General features: G+C 45.0%; 1 protein-coding gene across 12 annotated transcripts in view; it reads right to left on the bottom strand.

The window, feature by feature from the left end:
- The window catches only part of LOC126291677 (spectrin beta chain), a 462,415-nt gene that overhangs the window by 102,105 nt on the left and 337,775 nt on the right, over positions 1-22,535 (bottom strand). For all 12 annotated transcript variants that reach the window (XM_049985267.1, XM_049985262.1, XM_049985266.1 and 9 more), the window contains 7 exons: positions 22,144-22,356; positions 21,906-22,052; positions 15,573-15,764; positions 11,119-11,307; positions 5,291-5,455; positions 2,053-2,292; positions 1,466-1,678 (listed from right to left, as the gene is read on the bottom strand). In XM_049985267.1, the coding sequence (XP_049841224.1) occupies positions 1,466-1,678; positions 2,053-2,292; positions 5,291-5,455; positions 11,119-11,307; positions 15,573-15,764; positions 21,906-22,052; positions 22,144-22,356 (1,359 nt within the window). The remainder of the gene's footprint in view (positions 1-1,465; positions 1,679-2,052; positions 2,293-5,290; positions 5,456-11,118; positions 11,308-15,572; positions 15,765-21,905; positions 22,053-22,143; positions 22,357-22,535) is intronic.

Here is a 22,535-nt window from a genome sequence, read left to right as displayed (position 1 = left end):
CCTTTGCATAGAACCTCTATATACTCCTACCACCTTTCTGCTTTCCCTTTTCTTAGTACTGATTTTCTATCTGAGCTCTTTTTATTAATACAGGTGGTTCTCTTTTCTCCAAAGGTCTCTCTAATTTTCTGTAAGCAGTATATCTTTCCTCTAGTGAAATGAACTTCTAAATCCTTAGATTTGTCCTCTAGCCATTCCTGCTTAGTCATTTTGCACTTCCTGTCAATCTCTTTTTTTTTTTTTTTTTTTTTTTTTTGACATTGTATTTCCTTTCACCTGCTTCATTTATTGCATTTTTATATTTTCTCCTGTCATCAATTAAATATATGTTCTGTTACCCAAGGGTTTCTACTAGCCCTCATATTTTTACCTACTTGATCATCTGCTGCCTTCACTAAATCATCTCTCCAAGCTACTCATTTTCTTCTACTGTATCTCTTCCCCCTGAAACCCTCTACAACCTCTGGTACTTTCAGTTTATCCAGGTCCCATCTTCTAAAATTCCTGCCTTTTTGCCGAATCCTTCGATTTTTATCTACAGTTCATAACAAATAAATTGAGGCCAGAGTCCACATCTGCCCCTGGAAATGTCTTACAATTTAAAAACTGGTTCCTAAATCTCTGTCTAACCATTGTACAATCAATCTGAAACCTTCCGGGGTCTCCAGGTCTCCTCCACGTATATAACTTTCTCTCACGATTCTTAAACCAAGTGTTAGCCATGTTTAAATTATTCTACCAGGCGTCTTCCTCTATCATTCCTTTCCCCCAGTCCATATGCCACCTACTACTTTTCCTTTTTCTACTAGGAGGGGGGGGGGGATGAAGGGGGAGAGAGGGGGAGGGAGGGAGGGAGGGAGGGAGGGAGGGAGGGAGGGAGAGGGAGGGAGGGAGGGAGGGAGGGAGAGAGAGAGAGAGAGAGAGAGAGAGAGAGAATGAACAAATGTTTACCTGCATCTCATTACCCAAGGCACTTCTCTTCAAGGTTTCAATAGCATAGCTGTCTTTTATTACGAATAATAAATTATTTCTGCACCCTACACTTCTCTAAAGTAGCAATTTTTGTTTACTGCTTCATCACATTTGCCCCTGTTATGACTGTCTTTACTTCTGGTATCGAAGTTTCTGTTTATGTGATGTAATAAACAGTCAATTGGTACCTGCTTCATGTTGCCGTATTCTACTGCCTTTTTCCTCAAAATCAGTTTGCCAACATAATCTGGAAGCTGTGAAATGTGCACACGCAGACACTTTGCATTTTCCATTGTGGCTGAAAACAAACATAAAAGTAAGGCTTCGGTTTCTATTATGCGACATCAGATGTGTTTCAGTCCCTCACAACACAAATATGATGGTTGGGAGTAGCAAATTTAAGACTCTGCATAACTCCACAGCTTTTCGTCACTACGAGGAGTCTGTAAATAGGGGACCGATAGCAGATTTCTGCTAAACATTTTCCACTCACCGGTGTCTCATCCTTACTGAGCACATGCTCCTGCTGGGCCAGCAGCACCTCGGCCTGCTTGGCGTCGCGGTCGAACATCTGCAGGTTAAGTGACTGCGACAGCAGCTGCTGCCGGTTCTCCCACATCTGGTGCAGCTCCTCCCAGCCGTCACGCAGCGCCTTCAGCCGTTCCCGCAGGAACATGTACTGCGGGTCGTCCTGGGTCGAGGGCTCCTGCACACGACAGTCTGATCAGGTCTCTGTGTCTACTTGCAAATACAGTGTAGTAAACAATGGAACAGCACAGGAGAAATTGACAACATTAAATGCTGCAGATCGATTTCGTGCCCTAGAAGACCCCTGACACTGATGACATTTTAGCACTGGGGTTATTTGATTTTTGAAAAATTTCTCCGGAAAGTTTAACAGAAACCTAAAACTGTATTTCAGATATTAAACAGCCTAATTTTGAATTAGTAATATTCGTTTCTAATGGTAAGGACTAATTTTTTTTGGCAATTTGAATTTGGGACAGCAATGATTCTGGTGAAACATAAACCCACTTGAGCCGAGTGTATTAATATTACAATGGCCTCAACCGCACTTACGGCAGTGATGCGCTCTCCGTATTCCATCATCTTGGTGTAGTCGTCCCTGTAGTTGTCGATCTCCTCGCGGATGGTCTGGTGCTGGCTCAGCAGCTGCTCCGCCTCCGCCAGCGATGCTGGAGTGTCCTCAGAGGCCACGTCGGTCTGCGTCTTGGTCAGCCAGGCCTGGAAGTGGTCCAGGTCGCGGAGGAAACGGTGCAGGTCGCCCGCCTCCTCCAGTTTGGCGTCACGCTCCTTCAGCTGTGTTCCAAAAGAGGAAAATTAAGGACTGCCGCAGTTGTCCATGGCAATTAACGTTACGTACGATGACGGAATAAAATTATCAAAAGATGGAACAGAATCCTTTGCAAAAAATTTTGAGAGTTACAGATCGACCACAAATGTATTTGAGATTGCCAGTCTTACTCTTCTGCAGTCTTCCTCTTAATCTACCCCACATAAGATGATAGAATTTTTTTGCTGTAGTTTGTATGATATTTTTCCTTCAAATTTTCGAATATAAATGAGGACCCACTTGAGAGTGCATTATCAAAGCTGAAAAGTTGCCCAGATTACTGGGTCAGGGGATACTTATCATCCAGTAACTCTCCCTATTTCCTATACCTCACCAGTTCTTTTCCTTCATCCCTCTTACTTTCCCTATGACTCTTCTGCCAGAGCCATTGGCTCTGAAAGCTTGCACATTCCATAACTTTTGTGTGTGTTCTCTCCTGACACTGCTTAGTAAGTAGTTTTTTTCATATGTAAAATTGTTAGTTCAAAACTATGGCTTCATACGTTTCAGGGAAACTATGACAATTAAGAGGAGAAGGAATACGTCTACAAAGCTTGGGGATAAGTTCCTTACACCAAAAAAGAACAAAAAGATTCATACAAAAACGTATACAAAAATCCATTTTCATGTTACACTTTGGTGATTAGAGCTCATCAACACAAACTCATAATGAATGCTCAAAATGTTGTCCTCTTGCTTATAAAATGCACACACCTGTCGAATCATGGACTGTTGCACCTTTTCAGATACACCAACAGTTATAAAGGTTTTCCAGGATTCCACGGCATGCTGATGATTAGTTTCTGCATGAGGGTGGTCTGCTGCAGGTCCCCACAGAGATAATAATCTAAAGGACTGAGATTGGGGGAAGGTACAGGCCATGGAACTGGTGATCCTCTATGCCTCCATTCCGTACAGTCAATATAAAGGGTACCACCTAGCTCATCTTTAACACTGAGACTGAAATGGAAAGTGAAGGGACAAACTGCTCACTGATAGCCTGTGCAACAAACCATCAGCAGAAGTCCTCCCGAGTGGGTGATCGGCAGGCATAAGCCCCTGCACATGTTGAAGATGACACGTATTCCTCAAGAAGTGTCCTCTGTGCCAAAGGACGAGATGTACTACACGCCAAGGCCACTTGTCTTGCACTGAAACCTGGCTACTTGTCGGCTGCCCGCAGAACTTGCTCTTCTGTCCAGACGTACGAACAACGTGTAGTCTTTTTGTCAGTTAATGGTCTGTGGTGCAACGGATCCTGTCCCAGCAACACGACGATACACAGTGCCAAAGGTTGGGTAACTCAGCTGCCTTTGGCCTGGAAATGCTGCCTGTTACAGCCTCGTGTCCATTTTCATTTTCACGGCTGTACATAAAAACACATTTCTGACTGCTCATGAAATGAATATCTTGCCATGTTGGAAATAAGCATGTTCAGGACATAAGAATGATGAATGTGAAGAAGCCTCCCAGGCAACACAACACCATCTAGGATATGATGAGTCAAATGGGTGCATTGGTAAGTGGAATTATTGGGTTGTGCATTGAACTCCCTAAATGTCAAGTTTCATTAATAAGCCAGGGATTCGGGGATATGTTTATATGAACTTTTTCTAGTTTTGGTGTAAGAAACATCTCACCAAAGTCTGTAAAAATTTTTCTGAAACAGTCTTTATATTCCTGGGTAAATCAAGTACCTCAAGTACTGCTACACTAATGAATGGTGGCTTCCAAAGCACGGACACAAATGTACACTGATGAGCCACTGTATTATGGTGACTTGCTCAATAACATGTGGGTCCACCTTGGGAATGCAATGTGGCAGTAATTTGGCACGGCATGGATTTGATACATCCTTGGAAGGTTTCCACAGGAATGTCGCATTAGGTGTCTATGTAAATGTCAGGCAATTCCTTAAGTAACGAGTCGGTGGTTTGTAGGTGCAATGCTCGTCCCTTAAAGAACTCCAGATGTAGTCCATCGGGTTCAGACTGGGCAAATTTGGTGGACATGATAAAAATGTAAGTACTATCCTGCTCCACAAACCACAGCACAATTCTGGACGAAACTCTCACTGAAACACGCAATAACCATAAAAGAAAACATCAAATGTGAAGAGATGCGGGTAGTCCACAATAGTGTTCAAATATCTCCCAGTCATCATGACACCGGTCATAAGTGCCACGTGTCCCACGTAAGCCCAGGCAAATGTCCCCCATAGCATAACACAGACCCCACCAGCCTTTATCCACATCACGGTACACGTTTCGAACAGCTGTTCACCTGGATGACACCATACCTAAATACAACTGTCTCAACCTGCTAGAACAAGAAATGTTATTCATCTGACCTGTCGACAAGTTTGCATCGATCCAAGGTCCAATCTCAATTATCCCCCCACTGCAATATCGGTTGACAGTGTTGTTGGGTCAATACTGGATGAAGTAGATGTGGTCTGCTGCAGAGCCCCATTTTCACCAATGTGCAGCAAAACTTTTACATACACTGGCACTGTACTCTGTCATCAGATCTGCCACAGATCCCGCTTCATATGTCTGGCAAGCCTCTGACAAAATTCCGTAATAAGGTATTGACATCCAGCACCTTGCCACCTACTCGAGGTTTCACCATCCTTCAGCCATTTTCCACAGACACCCATAACAGCAGCACACGTAAAGCAGAGAAGACTCACCATGTTCCAATGCTTGCCACAATTGTTGGGCCATAAAAAGCTGTTTTCTTTCGATGTCACTTATGCAACTCGTACTGACACTTAAATGATTCTCCCGCTCTGCTCATATACTGCCCTCATGCATCACACGCCCATAACACCATTAGGCAATGTTCAGTCTCACGGTGGACAGTAAATATTATGTTTGGCTAACCAATGTAGAGATACAGGTGGGAAGACCACTCGTGTGGAACAACAGATCCTGCACAACAGAGACTGCTGCAGCTACTCACCATCTGTGTCAGCTGCTCCCAGACAAGCTTGATCTGATCAATCCTCTCCTGGATCAGCTCCCTCTCCTCAGGGTGCTCGGCTCCGATCGTCTCTGCTTCCTGCTGCAAGGAGTCCAGCTTGGCCTGAATAGCAGCCAGATCACGCTCCATGCCAGATAGCCGACGCTGTAACATGACATGCAACACACGGTAAGTTTCGGGTATGTACTGGACGAAAAAGTACTAAAATTGACTTTTCTCATTACATCCTTAATGTACTGAAAATGCAACATAGTATGCTCTGACCAAAAACACTGAGAACGAAGAAATTAACACAGAAATAGCACCCCAATCTAAAGCGATACTCCTGAAAACTGGTCAGAAAAGAAAAAGTATTCCTGACACAGCAAAATTATGTCAAGATAATATATATATATATATATATATATATATATATATATATATATATATATATATATATATATATATATATATATATAAAGATTCCAAGACTTACCAAGCGGGAAAGCGCCGGCAGACAGGCACATGAACAAAACACACAAACACACACACAGAATTACAAGCTTTCGCAACTGGCAGTTGCTTCCTTCCTGACGAAGCAACTGCCAGTTGCGAAAGCTTGTAATTCTGTGTGTGTGTTTGTGTGTTTTGTTCATGTGCCTGTCTGCCGGCGCTTTCCCGCTTGGTAAGTCTTGGAATCTTTATTTTTAATATATTTTTCCCATGTGGAAGTTTCTTTCTGTTTTATATATATATATATATATATATATATATGTTGGGTTCAAATTAATGATTATGTAAATAAAATAGAAAGAAACTTCCACATGGGAAAAATATATTAAAAACAAAGATTCCAAGACTTACCAAGCGGGAAAGTGCCGGCAGACAGGCACATGAACAAAACACACACACACACACACACACACACACAGAATTACTAGCTTTCGCAACCGATGGTTGCTTCTTCAAGAAGGAAAGGGAAAGACGAAAGGATGTGGGTTTTAAGGGAGAGGGTAAGGAGTCATTCCAATCCCGGGAGCGGAAAGACTTCCCTTAGGGGAAAAAAAGGACATGTGTACACTCACACACACACACACATATCCATCTGCACATACACAGACACAAGCAGACATATTTAAAGGCAAAGAGTAAGGGCAGAGATGTCAGTCGAGGCGGAAGTACAGAGGCAAAGAAGTTGTTGAAAGACAGGTGAGGTATGAGCGGCGGCAACTTGAAATTAGCGGAGGTTGAGGCCTGGCGGATATCGAGAAGAGAGGATATACTGAAGGGCGAGTTCCCATCTCCGGAGTTCGGATAGGTTGGTGTTGGTGGGAAGTATCCAGATAACTCGGACGGTGTAACACTGTGCCAAGATGTGCTGGCCGTGCATCAAGGCATGTTTAGCCACAGGGTGATCCTCATTACCAACAAACACTGTCTGCCTGTGTCCATTCATGCGAATGGACAGTTTGTTGCTGGTCATTCCCACATAGAAAGCGTCACAGTGTAGGCAGGTCAGTTGGTAAATGACGTGGGTGCTTTCACACGTGGCTCTCCCTTTGATCGTGTACACCTTCCGGGTTACAGGACTGGAGTAGGTGGTGGTGGGAGGGTGCATAGGACAGGTTTTACACCGGGGGCGGTTGCAAGGGTAGGAGCCAGAGGGTAGGGAAGGTGGTTTGGGGATTTCATAGGGATGAACCAAGAGGTTACGAAGGTTAGGTGGACGGCGGAAAGACACACTTGGTGGAGTGGGGAGGATTTCATGAAGGATGGATCTCATTCCGGGGCAGGATTTTAGGAAGTCTTATCCCTGCTGGAGAGCCACATTCAAGGTCTGATCCAGTCCCGGGAAGTATTCTGTCACAAGTGGGGCACTTTTGGGGTTCTTCTGTGAGAGGTTCTGAGTTTGAGGGGATGAGGAAGTGGCTCTGGTTATCTGCTTCTGTACCAGGTTGGGAGGGTAGTTGCGGGATGCGAAAGCTGTTTTCAGGTTGTTGGTGTAATGGTCAAGGGATTCAGGACTGGAGCAGATTCGTTTGCCACGAAGGCCTAGGCTGTAGGGAAGGGACCGTTTGATATGGAATGGGTGGCAGCTGTCATAATGGAGGCACTGTTGCTTGTTGGTGGGTTTGATGTGGACGGATGTGTGCAGCTGGCCATTGGACAGATGGAGGTCAACGTCTAGGAAAGTGGCATGGGATTTGGAGTAGGACCAGGTGAATCTGATGGAACCAAAGGAGTTGAGGTTGGAGAGGAAATTCTGGAGTTGTTCTTCACTGTGAGTCCAGATCATGAAGATGTCATCAATAAATCTGTACCAAACTTTGGGTTGGCAGGCTTGGGTAACCAAGAAGGCTTCCTCTAAGCGACCCATAAATAGGTTGGCATACGAGGGGGCCATCCTGGTACCCATGGCTGTTCCCTTTAATTGTTGGTATGTCTGGCCTTCAAAAGTGAAGAAGTTGTGAGTCAGGATGAAGCTGGCTAAGGTGATGAGGAAAGAGGTTTTAGGTAGGGTGGCAGGTGATCGGCGTGAAAGGAAGTGCTCCATTGCAGCGAGGCCCTGGACGTGCGGGATATTCGTGTATAGGGAAGTGGCATCAATGGTTACAAGGATGGTTTCCGGGGGTAACAGACTGGGTACGGATTCCAGGTGTTCGAGAAAGTGGTTGGTGTCTTTGATGAAGGATGGGAGACTGCATGAAATGGGTTGAAGGTGTTGATCTACGTAGGCAGAGATACGTTCTGTGGGGGCTTGGTAACCAGCTACAATGGGGCGGCCAGGATGTTTGGGTTTGTGAATTTTAGGAAGTAGGTAGAAGGTAGGAGTGCGAGGTGTCGGTGGGGTCAGGAGTTTGATGGAGTCAGGTGAAAGGTTTTGTAGGGGGCCTAAGGTTCTGAGGATTCCTTGAAGCTCCGCCTGGACATCAGGAATGGGAACATCACCACAGCCGAAGCCCAGGCTATCCGTGATCTGAAAGCTGACCGATCCATCATCATTCTTCCAGCTGACAAGGGTTCCACGACCGTGGTACTTTATCGTCGGGAGTATGTGGCTGAGGGACTGCGTCAGCTTTCAGACAACTCTACATACAAAGTTTGCCAAGGTAATCCCATTCCTGATGTCCAGGCGGAGCTTCAAGGAATCCTCAGAACCTTAGGCCCCCTACAAAACCTTTCACCTGACTCCATCAAACTCCTCACCCCACCGACACCTCGCACTCCTACCTTCTACCTACTTCCTAAAATTCACAAACCCAAACATCCTGGCCGCCCCATTGTAGCTGGTTACCAAGCCCCCACAGAACGTATCTCTGCCTACGTACATCAACACCTTCAACCCATTTCATGCAGTCTCCCATCCTTCATCAAAGACACCAACCACTTTCTCGAACGCCTGGAATCCGTACCCAGTCTGTTACCCCCGGAAACCATCCTTGTAACCATTGATGCCACTTCCCTATACACGAATATCCCGCACGTCCAGGGCCTCACTGCAATGGAGCACTTCCTTTCACGCCGATCACCAGCCACCCTACCTAAAACCTCTTTCCTCATCACCTTAGCCAGCTTCATCCTGACCCACAACTTCTTCACTTTTGAAGGCCAGACATACCAACAATTAAAGAGAACAGCCATGGGTACCAGGATGGCCCCCTCGTACGCCAACCTATTTATGGGTCGCTTAGAGGAAGCCTTCTTGGTTACCCAAGCCTGCCAACCCAAAGTTTGGTACAGATTTATTGATGACATCTTCATGATCTGGACTCACAGTGAAGAACAACTCCAGAATTTCCTCTCCAACCTCAACTCCTTTGGTTCCATCAGATTCACCTGGTCCTACTCCAAATCCCATGCCACTTTCCTAGACGTTGACCTCCATCTGTCCAATGCCCAGCTGCACACATCCTTCCACATCAAACCCACCAACAAGCAACAGTACCTCCATTATGACAGCTGCCACCCATTCCATATCAAACGGTCCCTTCCCAACAGCCTAGGCCTTCGTGGCAAACGAATCTGCTCCAGTCCTGAATCCCTCGACCATTACACCAACAACCTGAAAACAGCTTTCGCATCCCGCAACCACCCTCCCAACCTGGTACAGAAGCAGATAACCAGAGCCACTTCCTCATCCCCTCAAACTCAGAACCTCTCACAGAAGAACCCCAAAAGTGCCCCACTTGTGACAGAATACTTCGCGGGACTGGATCAGACCTTGAATGTGGCTCTCCAGCAGGGATACGACTTCCTAAAATCCTGCCCCGAAATGAGATCCATCCTTCATGAAATCCTCCCCACTCCACCAAGAGTGTCTTTCTGCCGTCCACTTAACCTTCGTAACCTCTTGGTTCATCCCTACGAAATCCCCAAACCACCTTCCCTACCCTCTGGCTCCTACCCTTGCAACCGCCCTCAGTGTAAAACCTGTCCTATGCACCCTCCCACCACCACCTACTCCAGTCCTGTAACTCGGAAGGTGTACACGATCAAAGGGAGAGCCACGTGTGAAAGCACCCACGTGATTTACCAACTGACCTGCCTGCACTGTGACGCTTTCTATGTGGGAATGACCAGCAACAAACTGTCCATTCGCATGAATGGACACAGGCAGACAGTGTTTGTTGGTAATGAGGATCACCCTGTGGCTAAACATGCCTTGATGCGCGGCCAGCACATCTTGGCACAGTGTTACACCGTCTGAGTTCTCTGGATACTTCCCACCAACATCAACCTATCCGAACTCCGGAGATGGGAACTTGCCCTTCAGTATATCCTCTCTTCTCGATATTCGCCAGGCCTCAACCTCCGCTAATTTCAAGTTGCCGCCGCTCATAACTCACCTGTCTTTCAACAACTTCTTTGCCTCTGTACTTCCGCCTCGACTGACATCTCTGCCCTTACTCTTTGCCTTTAAATATGTCTGCTTGTGTCTGTGTATGTGCAGATAGATATGTGTGTGTGTGCGCGAGTGTACACCTGTCCTTTTCTTCCCCCTAAGGGAAGTCTTTCCGCTCCCGGGATTGGAATGACTCCTTACCCTCTCCCTTAAAACCCACATCCTTTCGTCTTTCCCTTTCCTTCCCGAAGAAGCAACCATCGGTTGCGAAAGCTAGTAATTCTGTGTGTGTGTGTGTGTGTGTGTGTGTGTGTTTTGTTCATGTGCCTGTCTGCCGGCACTTTCCCGCTTGGTAAGTCTTGGAATCTTTGTTTTTAATATATTTTTCCCATGTGGAAGTTTCTTTTTATTTACATCATATATATATATAAACAAAACACACAAACACACACACAGAATTGCTAGCTTCCGCAACCAATGGTTGCTTCTTCAGGAAGGAGAGGGAAGGACAAAAGGAAGTGGGTTTTAAGGGAGAGGGTAAGGAGTCATTCCAATCCCGGGAGCGGAAAGACTTCCCTTAGGGGAAAAAAAGAACAGATGTACACTCGCACACACACACACACATACATATCCATCCGCACATACACAGACACAAGCAGACATATTTAAAGGCAAAGAGCAAGGGCAGAGATATATATATATATATATATATATATATATATATATATATATATATATTAAAAACAGAGATTCCAAGACTTACCAAGCGGGAAAGTGCCGGCAGACAGGCACAATGAACAAAACACACACACAGAATCTTATATATATAATACTTTGAATCAGACAATAAAAGCAATTCTGTGAAGCAAAACTCTCATACTGCCAAAGAGGGATCGAAAGAGGAGACTGATTTTCATTGAAAGATTGAGAAAAATTATTTCACTAATTGTGGGAGAGCTTTTAACCAAAATTCAATTAATTTCACCTGAAGTGTCATAATGCCAGTGAGGTCCATCTCCAGGCTGTCCGTCGACTGGAGAATACGCTTCTTGTCTTCGATCCAGGACATGGTCTCCCGACACTCGATGTGATACGTCTGCACTCCGTGCGCAGAGTTCAGTTCCTCTTTCTTTGCTTCTGCTTTCTCTCGTAGCTGTGCCCATTCGTGGTTCAACTGTAAACAAATATATGCATTCAGTTTATGAAAAATTTCTTTTATTGTTGACAAGCACGTTACAGAAACGTGACTCATTTCCGAGGAATCGTCCAAGTCAGAATAGTCATGGAGCGACAACGGTTTGTTAGTAGTAAACTCTTAATAAGTAACCACTATAGACAGTAGGCAGTAAACTATTAAGCTGCAGTAATGTGAAAAATGCAGCTGCAAATTTGACCGAGCACTACACGGCAAATAAAAAAAATAGTATCATAAAGGAAAGTAAAGCATACTGGAGAAGTGTCCTCGCTCACAACATACTCAGTTCGCAACATAAAAGTAAATGGGTCATCCAGAAAATTAGTTGGCCTATTTTTAGAAAAAGAAAACAACCTTACATCAAACTTTACTGGCAGTACATGTAGCACTGTTAGAACTATTTTTTTGACATAATCAGCATCAGAATAGAGACACTTGTCATACTGTGGGATCAATTTTTGTACTCTTGTGCTGTAAAAGTCTGCCACCTGGAAATGGAATAAAGCATGTGACAGTCTTTTTCAGCTCTTTATCATTGTGAAAATGCTTAATGAAAGGCAGGAACATCTTGAAAAATTGGAACTGCCGGGAGCAGGATTGGGACTGTACGAAGAATGGCCAAACAATTCCCTGCTGAACTCCTTCAGAACAGCTGTTGTGCACCACACTCTATGTGGGAGAGCAGTGTCACAAATCTGCACAATACTTCCACTGAGCATACCACGACTCTCACTGTGACTGGAGAGTATCAATTTCCAAGTTACACGATAATGGTCTGTGTTTGCTGTTTCAACTCTGGGCACGACACCAGTGACAAAATGCCCCTTCTATCCCAGAACATTGCTCACACCACATTCCGCACCAACGCACTCTCTTAAAGCTTTGCCTCGACTGTAAATCCAGTGCGATACCAATCCAGTGACTGTTGCTCAGTTTCCACATACACCTCATCACCTGTTAAGATCCTGTCAAGAAGCTTATCCGAGTCATAATGGTACTGATTCCTAAGTGTTAATGCTGCCCCTAAGCGATTCAGTTTCATGTTCAGATATCAAGTTTATCGGCACCCATCTGGTGCACACTTTCTTCAACAGCATGCACTTGGTGACAATTTCACACAGCAAGAATCGTGATATCTACGGAAAATGCTGCGGAAAACCATAATCCCCATAATGCACTACTGCACCAACTACATGAGGTCATCAGTGATGGACAGTCGCCCACATCCCACTTCGATACGGAAACCGACGACCTTTGAAAAATTACCCAAACCGGCAATGCACGTATTCACTCTTGACCTACAGCCCATACCCCTGATACAACAGGTGGTACATCTGGACACTTCCGTGTTCCGTATATTGAGACAGTTTATTACAGACTGAATGTCACAGTTGGCACGAGAAAGAGTAAGAGCAACCACCTTCAGCCACTGCTGGAGCACTGCTGACAACAGCATAGACTTCTATGGCTGTCATGTGATTGCATGCCATAGGTCTGTCACACCCCTGCTACTAGGCAACTGTCTAGCAAAAATCTTTATCTCTGAAACAATGTTTCTATTAATCTGCTTATCATAACATTTCCTTAACTCATACAATTCTTGCTGAAAATTTTTCTTCAGATTCTAAATGGAATACTCTTCTGCAAAAAGTCATCATCACAATCAGTAACAGAAGTACTTAAAAGAAATTTTTATATTAAATTACACACTTGTGTGAGTTCGCTAAATAAAATTACAAGCAGAATCGTTAAACAAATTATGTTCTTAGAAGATACATTTCCTCTGGATTGAGTATTCAAATTTTATGCACAATATTTCCATCAGCTGATACAACTGCCTTCAACGTGTACTATGAGCAACAGTACTAGGTCGCCTCCCAACTGGGCTCAGTCTGATGTGCAGGGGGAGATGACTCTCTGGATGACTGTCTGGACATAAACTATGGCTGCTATAAATATATCAGCAGAAGTTCAACATTTATTTCTTTAAGTTTCCCTACAAATCCTTTAACTTACTTAATGTTGTTGTTGTTGTTGTTGTTGTTGTCATCAGTCCTGAGACTGGTTTGATGCAGCTCTCCATGCTACTCTATCCTGTGCAAGCTCCTTCATCTCCCAGTACCTACTGCAACCTACATCCTTCTGAATCTGCTTAGTGTACTCATCTCTCGGTCTCCCTCTACGATTTTTACCCTCCACGCTGCCCTCCAATGCTAAATTTGTGATCCCTTGATGCCTCAAAACATGTCCTACCAACCGATCCCTTCTTCTAGTCAAGTTGTGCCACAAACTTCTCTTCTCCCCAATCCTATTCAATACCTCCTCATTAGTTACGTGCTCTATCCACCTTATCTTCAGTATTCTTCTGTAGCACCACATTTCGAAAGCTTCTATTCTCTTCTTGTCCAAACTAGTTATCGTCTATGTTTCACTTCCATACATGGCTACACTCCAAACAAATACTTTCAGAAACGACTTCCTGATACATAAATCTATATTCGATGTTAACAAATTTCTCTTCTTCAGAAACGCTTTCCTTGCCATTGCCAGTCTACATTTTATATCCTCTCTACTTCGACCATCATCAGTTATTTTACTTCCTAAATAGCAAAACTCCTTTACTACTTTAAGTGTCTCATTTCCTAATCTAATTCCCTCAGCATCACCCGATTTAATTTGACTACATTCCATTATCCTCGTTTTGCTTTTGTTAATGTTCATCTTATATCCTCCTTTCAAGACACTGTCCATTCCGTTCAACTGCTCTTCCAAGTCCTTTGCCGTCTCTGACAGAATTACAATGTCATCGGCGAACCTCAAAGTTTTTACTTCGTCTCCATGAATTTTAATACCTGCTCCAAATTTTTCTTTTGTTTCCTTTACTGCTTGCTCAATATACAGATTGAATAACATCGGGGAGAGGCTACAACCCTGTCTCACTCCTTTCCCAACCACTGCTTCCCTTTCATGCCCCTCGACTTTTATGACTGCCATCTGGTTTCTGTACAAATTGTAAATAGCCTTTCGCTCCCTGTATTTTACCCCTGCCACCTTTAGAATTTGAAAAAGAGTATTCCAGTCAACATTGTCAAAAGCTTTCTCTAAGTCTACAAATGCTAGAAACGTAGGTTTGCCTTTTCTTAATCTTTCTTCTAAGATAAGTCGTAAGGTCAGTATTGCCTCACGTGTTCCAACATTTCGACGGAATCCAAACTGATCCTCCTCCTTACTTAATATATCCTGAATATTCTAATCTTCATCTCTATGATACAATACAAAATTTATGAGATTAAATCTTAATACACTCACAAAATTACTATACATTTACAAATATTGGACATATCAGAATTTTCCAATTCGCCCTCCTGACAGGATTACATATACTAATTGAGGCTTTGCTTAGTATTGCCAGATTTACACAGGATGTCCCCAATTTTTAGTGGGCAGTGACCCCGACTGACATAAGCCTTACACGGGACACCAAATGTACAGACTTTTTGCCACTATTACTGATTCGAAATACCATGTACATTCACTTAAAAATTGGTCAACTAAATGAAATTTCCAAAATGAGTTTCTGAATGTAGCAATGGCAGTGACCAAAAATTTTGGAACACAGTGTGCCACAAGGTTGCGATCAGCTGATGAACAAAGTAGGACTCAGCACAAGCCACAACTCCGTACTTCAAAGAGTCAGTCAGTCACATGGCTTTAATCGTATTATTAGTGCGACCACACTGCACACTGCTTTCTGAAAAGTGCTTCAGTCTCCCCCCCCCCCTCCGCCCCCCCCCCCCCTCCAAATTGCACTCACTGATGGGATAAGACTTCTCTTAGCATAACCTGCAGAGTGGCTGAAGTTGAGCAGCAAAAAATAATTCATTTGTGCACACGGCCCAACTGTAAATTATGCACGTTAAAGGATAATAATTAGTGTTTGAACATACTGTTGACTTACACTGGAGGGAATAGGAAACTTTTATATCACCAGCTTCAAGTTGGTACTGTTCATGAACAGAACAGCACTTTTGAGTATAGTTGTACCAGTGTACAAACTTTGTTCATAAAATATTATAAGGAAATACTGATCTAATTATTGAAAGTTTATGTTCTTTTGTACCAATTTTTAGATCTTTGTGCCACAGATTTTTTAAACCGCCAGCCCATAAATCTTCATTTTCTGCCAATTGGATCTCATTTTGTATTTGGATGACAAAAGTAATTAACGTCATACTAAACGTCACCTGGTTCTGCCGTGCAACTATCTGTTCGCTGTTGGGATGCTCCACATGCAGCAACTGGCGAGCCAGCTGGTTGACAACTGCGACGCGGGACGCATTGGCATTCATCTCCTTCTCGAAGCCATCGTAGCGGTGCTTCATGATCTCCACGTCCTCTATGTCTTTCACTGGAACCATAGTCTGGAGCATGCGGTCCTGGAGGCACGAACAATCAATTGATAATAAATAGATATCACACAACTACAGTCTGAAGAATTATGTACAGAAATAATTGTCACTGAAATGAAAATTTAAATATTGCCAAATATTGGGAGAGTTGCACTTGTAGCCCACTTGTGATTTTAGTATCAAACACAACCTTATTATGATCCAAATATTTCAATATAAAGTTTTTTTGTGGTTTTAGGGCGCACAACTACAATGGTCATTAGCGCCCTGACTAATTTAGGAATGTACCGCGAGGCACAGAGTTAAAACAGCAACTAAAAGGGACAACACTATAAAAGACATATTAACAGGCATAGGATTAAAAAACTACAGCATAATCAAACGTCCTTAGACAGGTGTGTCAAGTTGATAAAACGAAGAACGCGAGCAGCAGCTCCTGGGTCATCCGCTTAAATGGCATCCAGAGTACATGGCAGGCCAAGATCAAGACGCAGCGTAGTAAAATCCGGACACGATGTTAAAATGTGGCGGACCGTCAGCAATTGCCCACATGGACAGAACGGCACCGGTGCTGCCGTCAGCAGATGGCGATGGCTGAACTGGCAGTATCCAATTCGTAGCCGGGCCAAAACGATCTCCTCCCGACGAGGAGGAGGACGTCCAAGCTGCGGGAAGAGGTTTCAAGGCCCGAAGCTTGTTGTCCCTAAGTGCAGCCCAGTCGGCATGCCACAGCGATAAAATGCGCTGACAAATGACCGTGCTACAATCTGATGAAGGGACACAACAAGAAGCCACCCGAGGCTGGAGGACCGCAGTCTTGGCCGCGGCATCTGCAGCTTCGTTCCCAGGGATACCGACATGGCCAGGAACCCACATAAAGCTAACTGGAGACCCGTCGTCCACCAGCTGCTAAAGAGAGCGTTGGATCCGGTGCACGAAAGGGTGAACCGGATACGGATCACTGAGGCTCTGGATGGCGCTCAGAGAATCGGAGCAAATGACATAAGCAGAATGTCGGTGGCAGCAGACGTAAAGAACAGCCTGGTAGAGGGCAAAGAGCTCAGCTGTGAAGACCGAACAATGGCCATGTAGCCGGTATTTGAAACTTTGTGCCCCGACAATAAAAGAACACCCGACCCCGTCATTGGTCTTAGAGCCATCTGTATAAAATGAAGGTCACCATTAATGAACTTCGAACGAAGTTCGACAAAATGGGAACCGGGGGTAGCCTCCTTTTGGAGCGAGCGGAGGTCAAGGTGAACGCGAACCTGAGCCTGGAGCCAAGGTGGCGTCTGGCTCTCACCCACTCTAAGGGTTGCAGGGAGTGAAAAATCAAGGTGTTGAAGGAGGCGACGAAAGCAAACTCCAGGGGGTAGCAGGGCAGAGACATATAACCCGTATTGACGGTCGAGAGAGTCGTCAAAAAAGGAACGATACGATGGGTGGTCGGGCATTGACAGTAGCCGACAGGCGTAACGACAAAGCAGTATATCGCGCCGGTAGCTGAGTGGCAATTCACCGGCTTCAGCATGCAGACTCTTGACGGGACTAGTATAAAACACTCCTATCGCAAGCCGTAAACCCCGATGTTGTATGGAGTTGAGGCGGCGTAAGATGGACGGCCGTGCAGAGGAGTATACAAAGCACCCACAATTCAGCTTGGAGCAGACGATAGACCGACGTAGGTGAAGGAGGACAGTTTGATCCGCTCCCCACGACGTGCCACTGAGAACATGGAGGACATTTAGAGAACGGGTACAACAGGCAGCCAAATATGACACATGTGGAGACCAACTAAGTTTCCTGTCAAATGTAAGACCTAAAAATTTTGTTGTCTCCACGAATGGGAGAGCAACGGGGCCGAAACGTAAGGACGGTGGGAGAAACTCTTTGTAGCGCCAGAAGTTAATACAGACCATTTTCTCGGCAGAAAAACGGAAGCCATTGGCGACACTCCAGGAGTAAAGACGGTCAAGAGAAGGCTGAAGACAGCGCTCCCGGATACATGTACACTGCGGGCTGCAATAGATGGTAAAATCGTCCACGAAAAGGGAGCCTGATACATCATCCGAGAGCAATCCATTATTGGATTGATCGGAATGGCGAAGAGAGCGACGCTCAAAACGGAGCCCTGTGGCACCCCATTCTCCTGGCGAAAGGTGTGACAAGACAGAACCCACACATACCCTGAACTGTTGATCCATTAAAAAGGAACGAATAAAAAGAGGGAGGCGACCGCGAAAGCCCCATGTATGCACGGTGCGGAGAATGCCCGCCCTCCAACAGTTGTCGTAAGCCTTCTCCAAATCAATGAACACAGCCGCGGTCGGGCGCTTCCGCAAGCAGTTATTCATAATGAAGGTCGACAAGGTAACCAGATGGTCAACAGCAGAGCGGCACCTACGAAATCCACATTGTACATTGGTAAGTAGGCATCGAGATTCGAGCAGCCAAACCAAACGAGAGTTAACCATTTGCTCCATCACCTCACAGACACAGCTTGTAAGTGAGATGGGTCGATAACTGGAAGGCGAGTGCTTGTCCTTCCCCGGCTTAGGAATCGGTACAACAATACTCGCGCCAGCATGCGGGAACATGTCCCTCAATCCAGATGCGATTGTAAGTACGAAGAAGGAAACCTTTACCCGCAGAAGAAAGGTTCTTCAGCATCTGAATATGAATAGAATCAGGCCCCGGAGCGGAGGACCGTGACCGGGCAAGTGCATTTTCGACTTCCCGCATGGTGAATGGGGCATTGTAGTTTTCACAATTCGAGGAGTGGAAATTAGGTGGCCAAGCCTCCTCTGCCTGTTTTCGGGGGAGCAAGACCCGTGCTTCTGACTTCTGGGTCTTCATCCTGGCAGAATCTGATAAAGGTGCTTGTGTCGGAGGGGCGGCGGGAGGAAGAGGAGACGTCGACCGGGCGATCTTAGCACTGGCGAACGGACGACCGTAGTGCTGAAGGTCAGATCGCATGTCTGCGTCGCCACCTCCCTGGTAGTCCGAGAAGAGGCGAGGACAGTACTGTACTTCCCCGCTGGGAGCAACGTGGGCTTCCTACTTGCGAATAGCTTGCGAGCAGCCGAGGTGGAGACTTTCTCTTTGACCTGAATTTCTTGGATACAGCGTTCTTCCTTGTAGATGGGACAGTCGCGGGAGGACGCTGCATGGTCACCGTGACAGTTCACACAACGAGGAGACAGAGGTGGACAGTCACCCTCACGGGCATCCCTGCCGCAAGTCACACATGTAGCCGCATTGGAACAAGACTGGCGAGTGTGATTAAAACGCTGACACTGGTAGCAGCGCGTAGGTGTCGGGACAAGAAATAACCTCGTAGACCGCTTTGATGCGCGACGGCAGCTGAACACTATCAAAGGTCAAGAAAAGTGTCCGGGTCGGTATAAGGTCATTGTTGACCTTTTTCATGACCCTATGGACCGCCGTCACGCCCTGCTCAGCGAGAAAAGACTGAATCTCCTCGTCAGTCAATCCGTCGAGTGATCTAGTATATACCACACCACGAGACAAATTCAAACTGCGGTGAGCCTCCACCCGGACAGGGAACGTGTACAGGATTGTGGCCCAAAGCAGTTTTTGTGCCTGAAAAGCGCTCTCAATTTCTAGTAACAAGGTACCATTACGCAACCTGGTACAAGACTTGACAGATCCGGCCATGGCATCTACGCCCTTCTGGATAGCAAAAGGGTTGACATAGGAAAAAACCTTTCTGTCCTCAGATCGAGAAACTACGAGGAACTGTGGGGCAGGCGGTAGTACTTTTGTCACTGGTGGCTGGTCAAGTTTCCGTTTGTGGGCAGAAGTCGAGAGAGAAGAAGAGAAATCCATTGCGGAGGAAACCCCCACGATTGCCAGCATCTCCGATGGCGCGCTCCTTCCTTGTGGGGACCCTCTCAGAGGGCACTCCCGCCTTAGGTGATTGTTCACACCTCAGGTCACACCTCCCGAGAAACGGACGGAGGGAGCAATCGGCATGGTCGGAAGGTGTCAGCTCAGGCAATCACCCCTCCCTGGGCCTGGCCTTTACCAGGGGGTACGTGCGTGCCTTACTTGTCTACCCAGGGCGGGGAATTACGCGTTACCCCGTCACCGGCTACGCGTGCGAACACGTGAGTCGGCCTTCAGGCACGCACAGGGAGGAAGGAAGAAGAGGAAAAAGAAAGGAGAGAGAGAGAGAGGGAAAGAAAGGACAGACTGTCTCAAACACCGAAGCGGACACCAGAGAAGGAGGAGGAGGCAAGGAGAAGAAGGCAAGGAGAAGAAGGCAAGGAGGAGAGTAAGTAAGACAGTGAGATGGAGAACAACATAAAAAGGAACCAACCAAAGGAAGGAAGAAACCAGAAGAAGTGAAAAACCCAAATGAACGCAAATATAGGTCGTGAATGCGTCCGTCTCCGCACATAGGCACTAACTACCCCCTTGAGGGGGAGGGACTCCTTTTAGTCGCCTCTTACGACAGGCAGGAATACCGCGGGCCTATTCTTACCCCCGAACCCGCAGGGGGGGGGTCAATATAAAGTGTCAATCACAACAATCATGAAGCATAAAGTTATTTGTAAGGCTTTTCTTTCCTCAAGTTACTTTCAGTGGCAGTATTTTCCAAAATATGACATGGAAAGCTTATATTTTTTAATTTTATTGAGCACAGAATTCAAATGTGATATGGGCTTTTTTTTTTTACAACAATAATAATTCATGTTAAAATGTTTTACTGCCTGAAGGAAGACACTTTAGCAATATGCATTTCATATCAATTTTAGATATTATCCACATATTAAATATAAAAATTCCTGTATTTAATTGTGCAGATTTATTGCAAATTTTAAGAAGTCCTACATCCCACCTACAACTGCAAAACTCCCAGAGAAATTCTGGCATTGCACAGGTTAAACAAGATCTAATATCAAAAATTGTAACAATAATCAGATAATGGTAGACAAAATATTTTCTAATATTTAAGATATATTGAGCTGGTTATGCTAAACACCAAATAACACCTTTTTGTCGATCTAAATTCTATTCTTGCTGACGGGTTTCAATACAACACTAATGTGTTACTAATTACATCAGAATTTTTTCATTTCTATATCAAATATGAGCAAGCACATCTGTCAGTCACAATGTTAACCCATACAAACTAAGCTGTTACTTCCCATGCCCGATTGTTCTTGCCCTTACACAAATGCTACATAAACATACCAAAGTCCAACGACAATATAGGGCCCATGCGAAGAAGCAAGATAGCATACTTTGATTAACCGATGTTGGAGAAGGACTTCGTATTGCCTTTCGCATCTGCCTCCAGATGCACACACACAAATTGGCTCTCTTATTTACCAGCTCCTGCTCCTGTTCCTGCTCCTGCGCCCCCCCCCCCCCCCCCCCCAGGGGTTGTCATATATCGCGACACACTGTTCTGAGGAAAGTATAGTCGTATTTCATTTACCATGTTCTGCTGCACATCTGATGAAAGTGCTTGCTCATATTTGGTATAGAAATGAAGTAATTCTGATGTAATTAGTAGCACATGTAAACGTACAGCAGACACATCCAATGAGCTTACGCCACTTAGATTGTGACTACTGAACTGCAGTTTGTTGTGAATAGTAGTGCTAGTAACAGTGTGGCTCCACTGGCACTGTGGTCTAGCGTACACAATATTTTAAATACACATAATGATCCTAACCTGATTCTGTGAGTATTTTGTGATGGTACCACTGCGGTCTCATTACATTATGAGATGTTGTAAAATCCTGTATATTTTCTCAGATTTTAAGTGCACATTTCAGAATCTATTGGTTTAATACTTGTCATTATGGCAGACTTTTTTTGTTTCAACATGTAAACTGTCTGTCACTTTTTTTTTTAATTTCCCATGTTTTGCTGTATATCTGAAGATTGTCACTGTTGACCGAAACCGATAGTCTGAGGACCAAAAATTTTGCAATCAATAACAGAAATAAAAGAAATTTATCCCACATTTCCTGGATCACCGTTTTAATTTGCGACTGTCACAGCCTGTGAAATTAATTTTATGTACTGTTTATTTCCTCTTGTTCCCTCCACAAAATTAGATCATTTAACTTGTAACTGCCTCAATAATCAATGTAAGCTCTCCACCTGCACCAGTAAGAACACATCGCTCACCTTCTCGCTTATCCATTGACCGACACCATCCGACTCGCTGAGCAGTTTATACAGAGACAATGCGTCGAGCAGCCGCTGCTTCCTCAGTTTGGCGAACTCCAGGAGTTCTTTGTAGCGGTGGTCAATGCTGGCCAGCCGTTCGACAACCTGTGAGCAATTTACAAGCTGTCAAGAGGACGAATTCACAGTCCAATTTGGTCATTTAGATTACTTGACAATACTGCACACTGCGGCTTACCTGTGGAGCCTGGCGGTCCTGCTCTCCCAGCTGGGACGCCTGCTGGTGCAGGGCTTCTATGGCTCCTGCATAGTTCTTCAGCTCGTCCGTCACGTCCTTGTGCTTTTTCAGCAACGACTGCACATTGGCTTCGTCACGGCCGACATCTTCGCTCGAAACGAGCCGCAGAGTATCCAACATCCAAATGTCGACGTCATCCGCATCTGCGAAGAACTGGAAAAAAAACGGACACGATCACAATTTTTGTGGGACTTCCAAACCTTGCAACACAATACAGTTACATGTTTCGTGTACACAATAATTTTTCAGGCAATTTTTCCCTCTTCACAAACCACGGAAAGGTCATGTGATCACAAAGTAGAGCATACTGGAAGTAAGCGTGAAAGGTGCAA

This window comes from Schistocerca gregaria, chromosome 9 (assembly GCF_023897955.1).
Source record: "Schistocerca gregaria isolate iqSchGreg1 chromosome 9, iqSchGreg1.2, whole genome shotgun sequence".
Taxonomy (NCBI): Eukaryota; Metazoa; Arthropoda; class Insecta; order Orthoptera; family Acrididae; genus Schistocerca; species Schistocerca gregaria.
The sequence above is the reverse complement of the archived record's forward strand: the minus strand, read 5'-3'. Positions and strand labels throughout refer to the sequence as shown.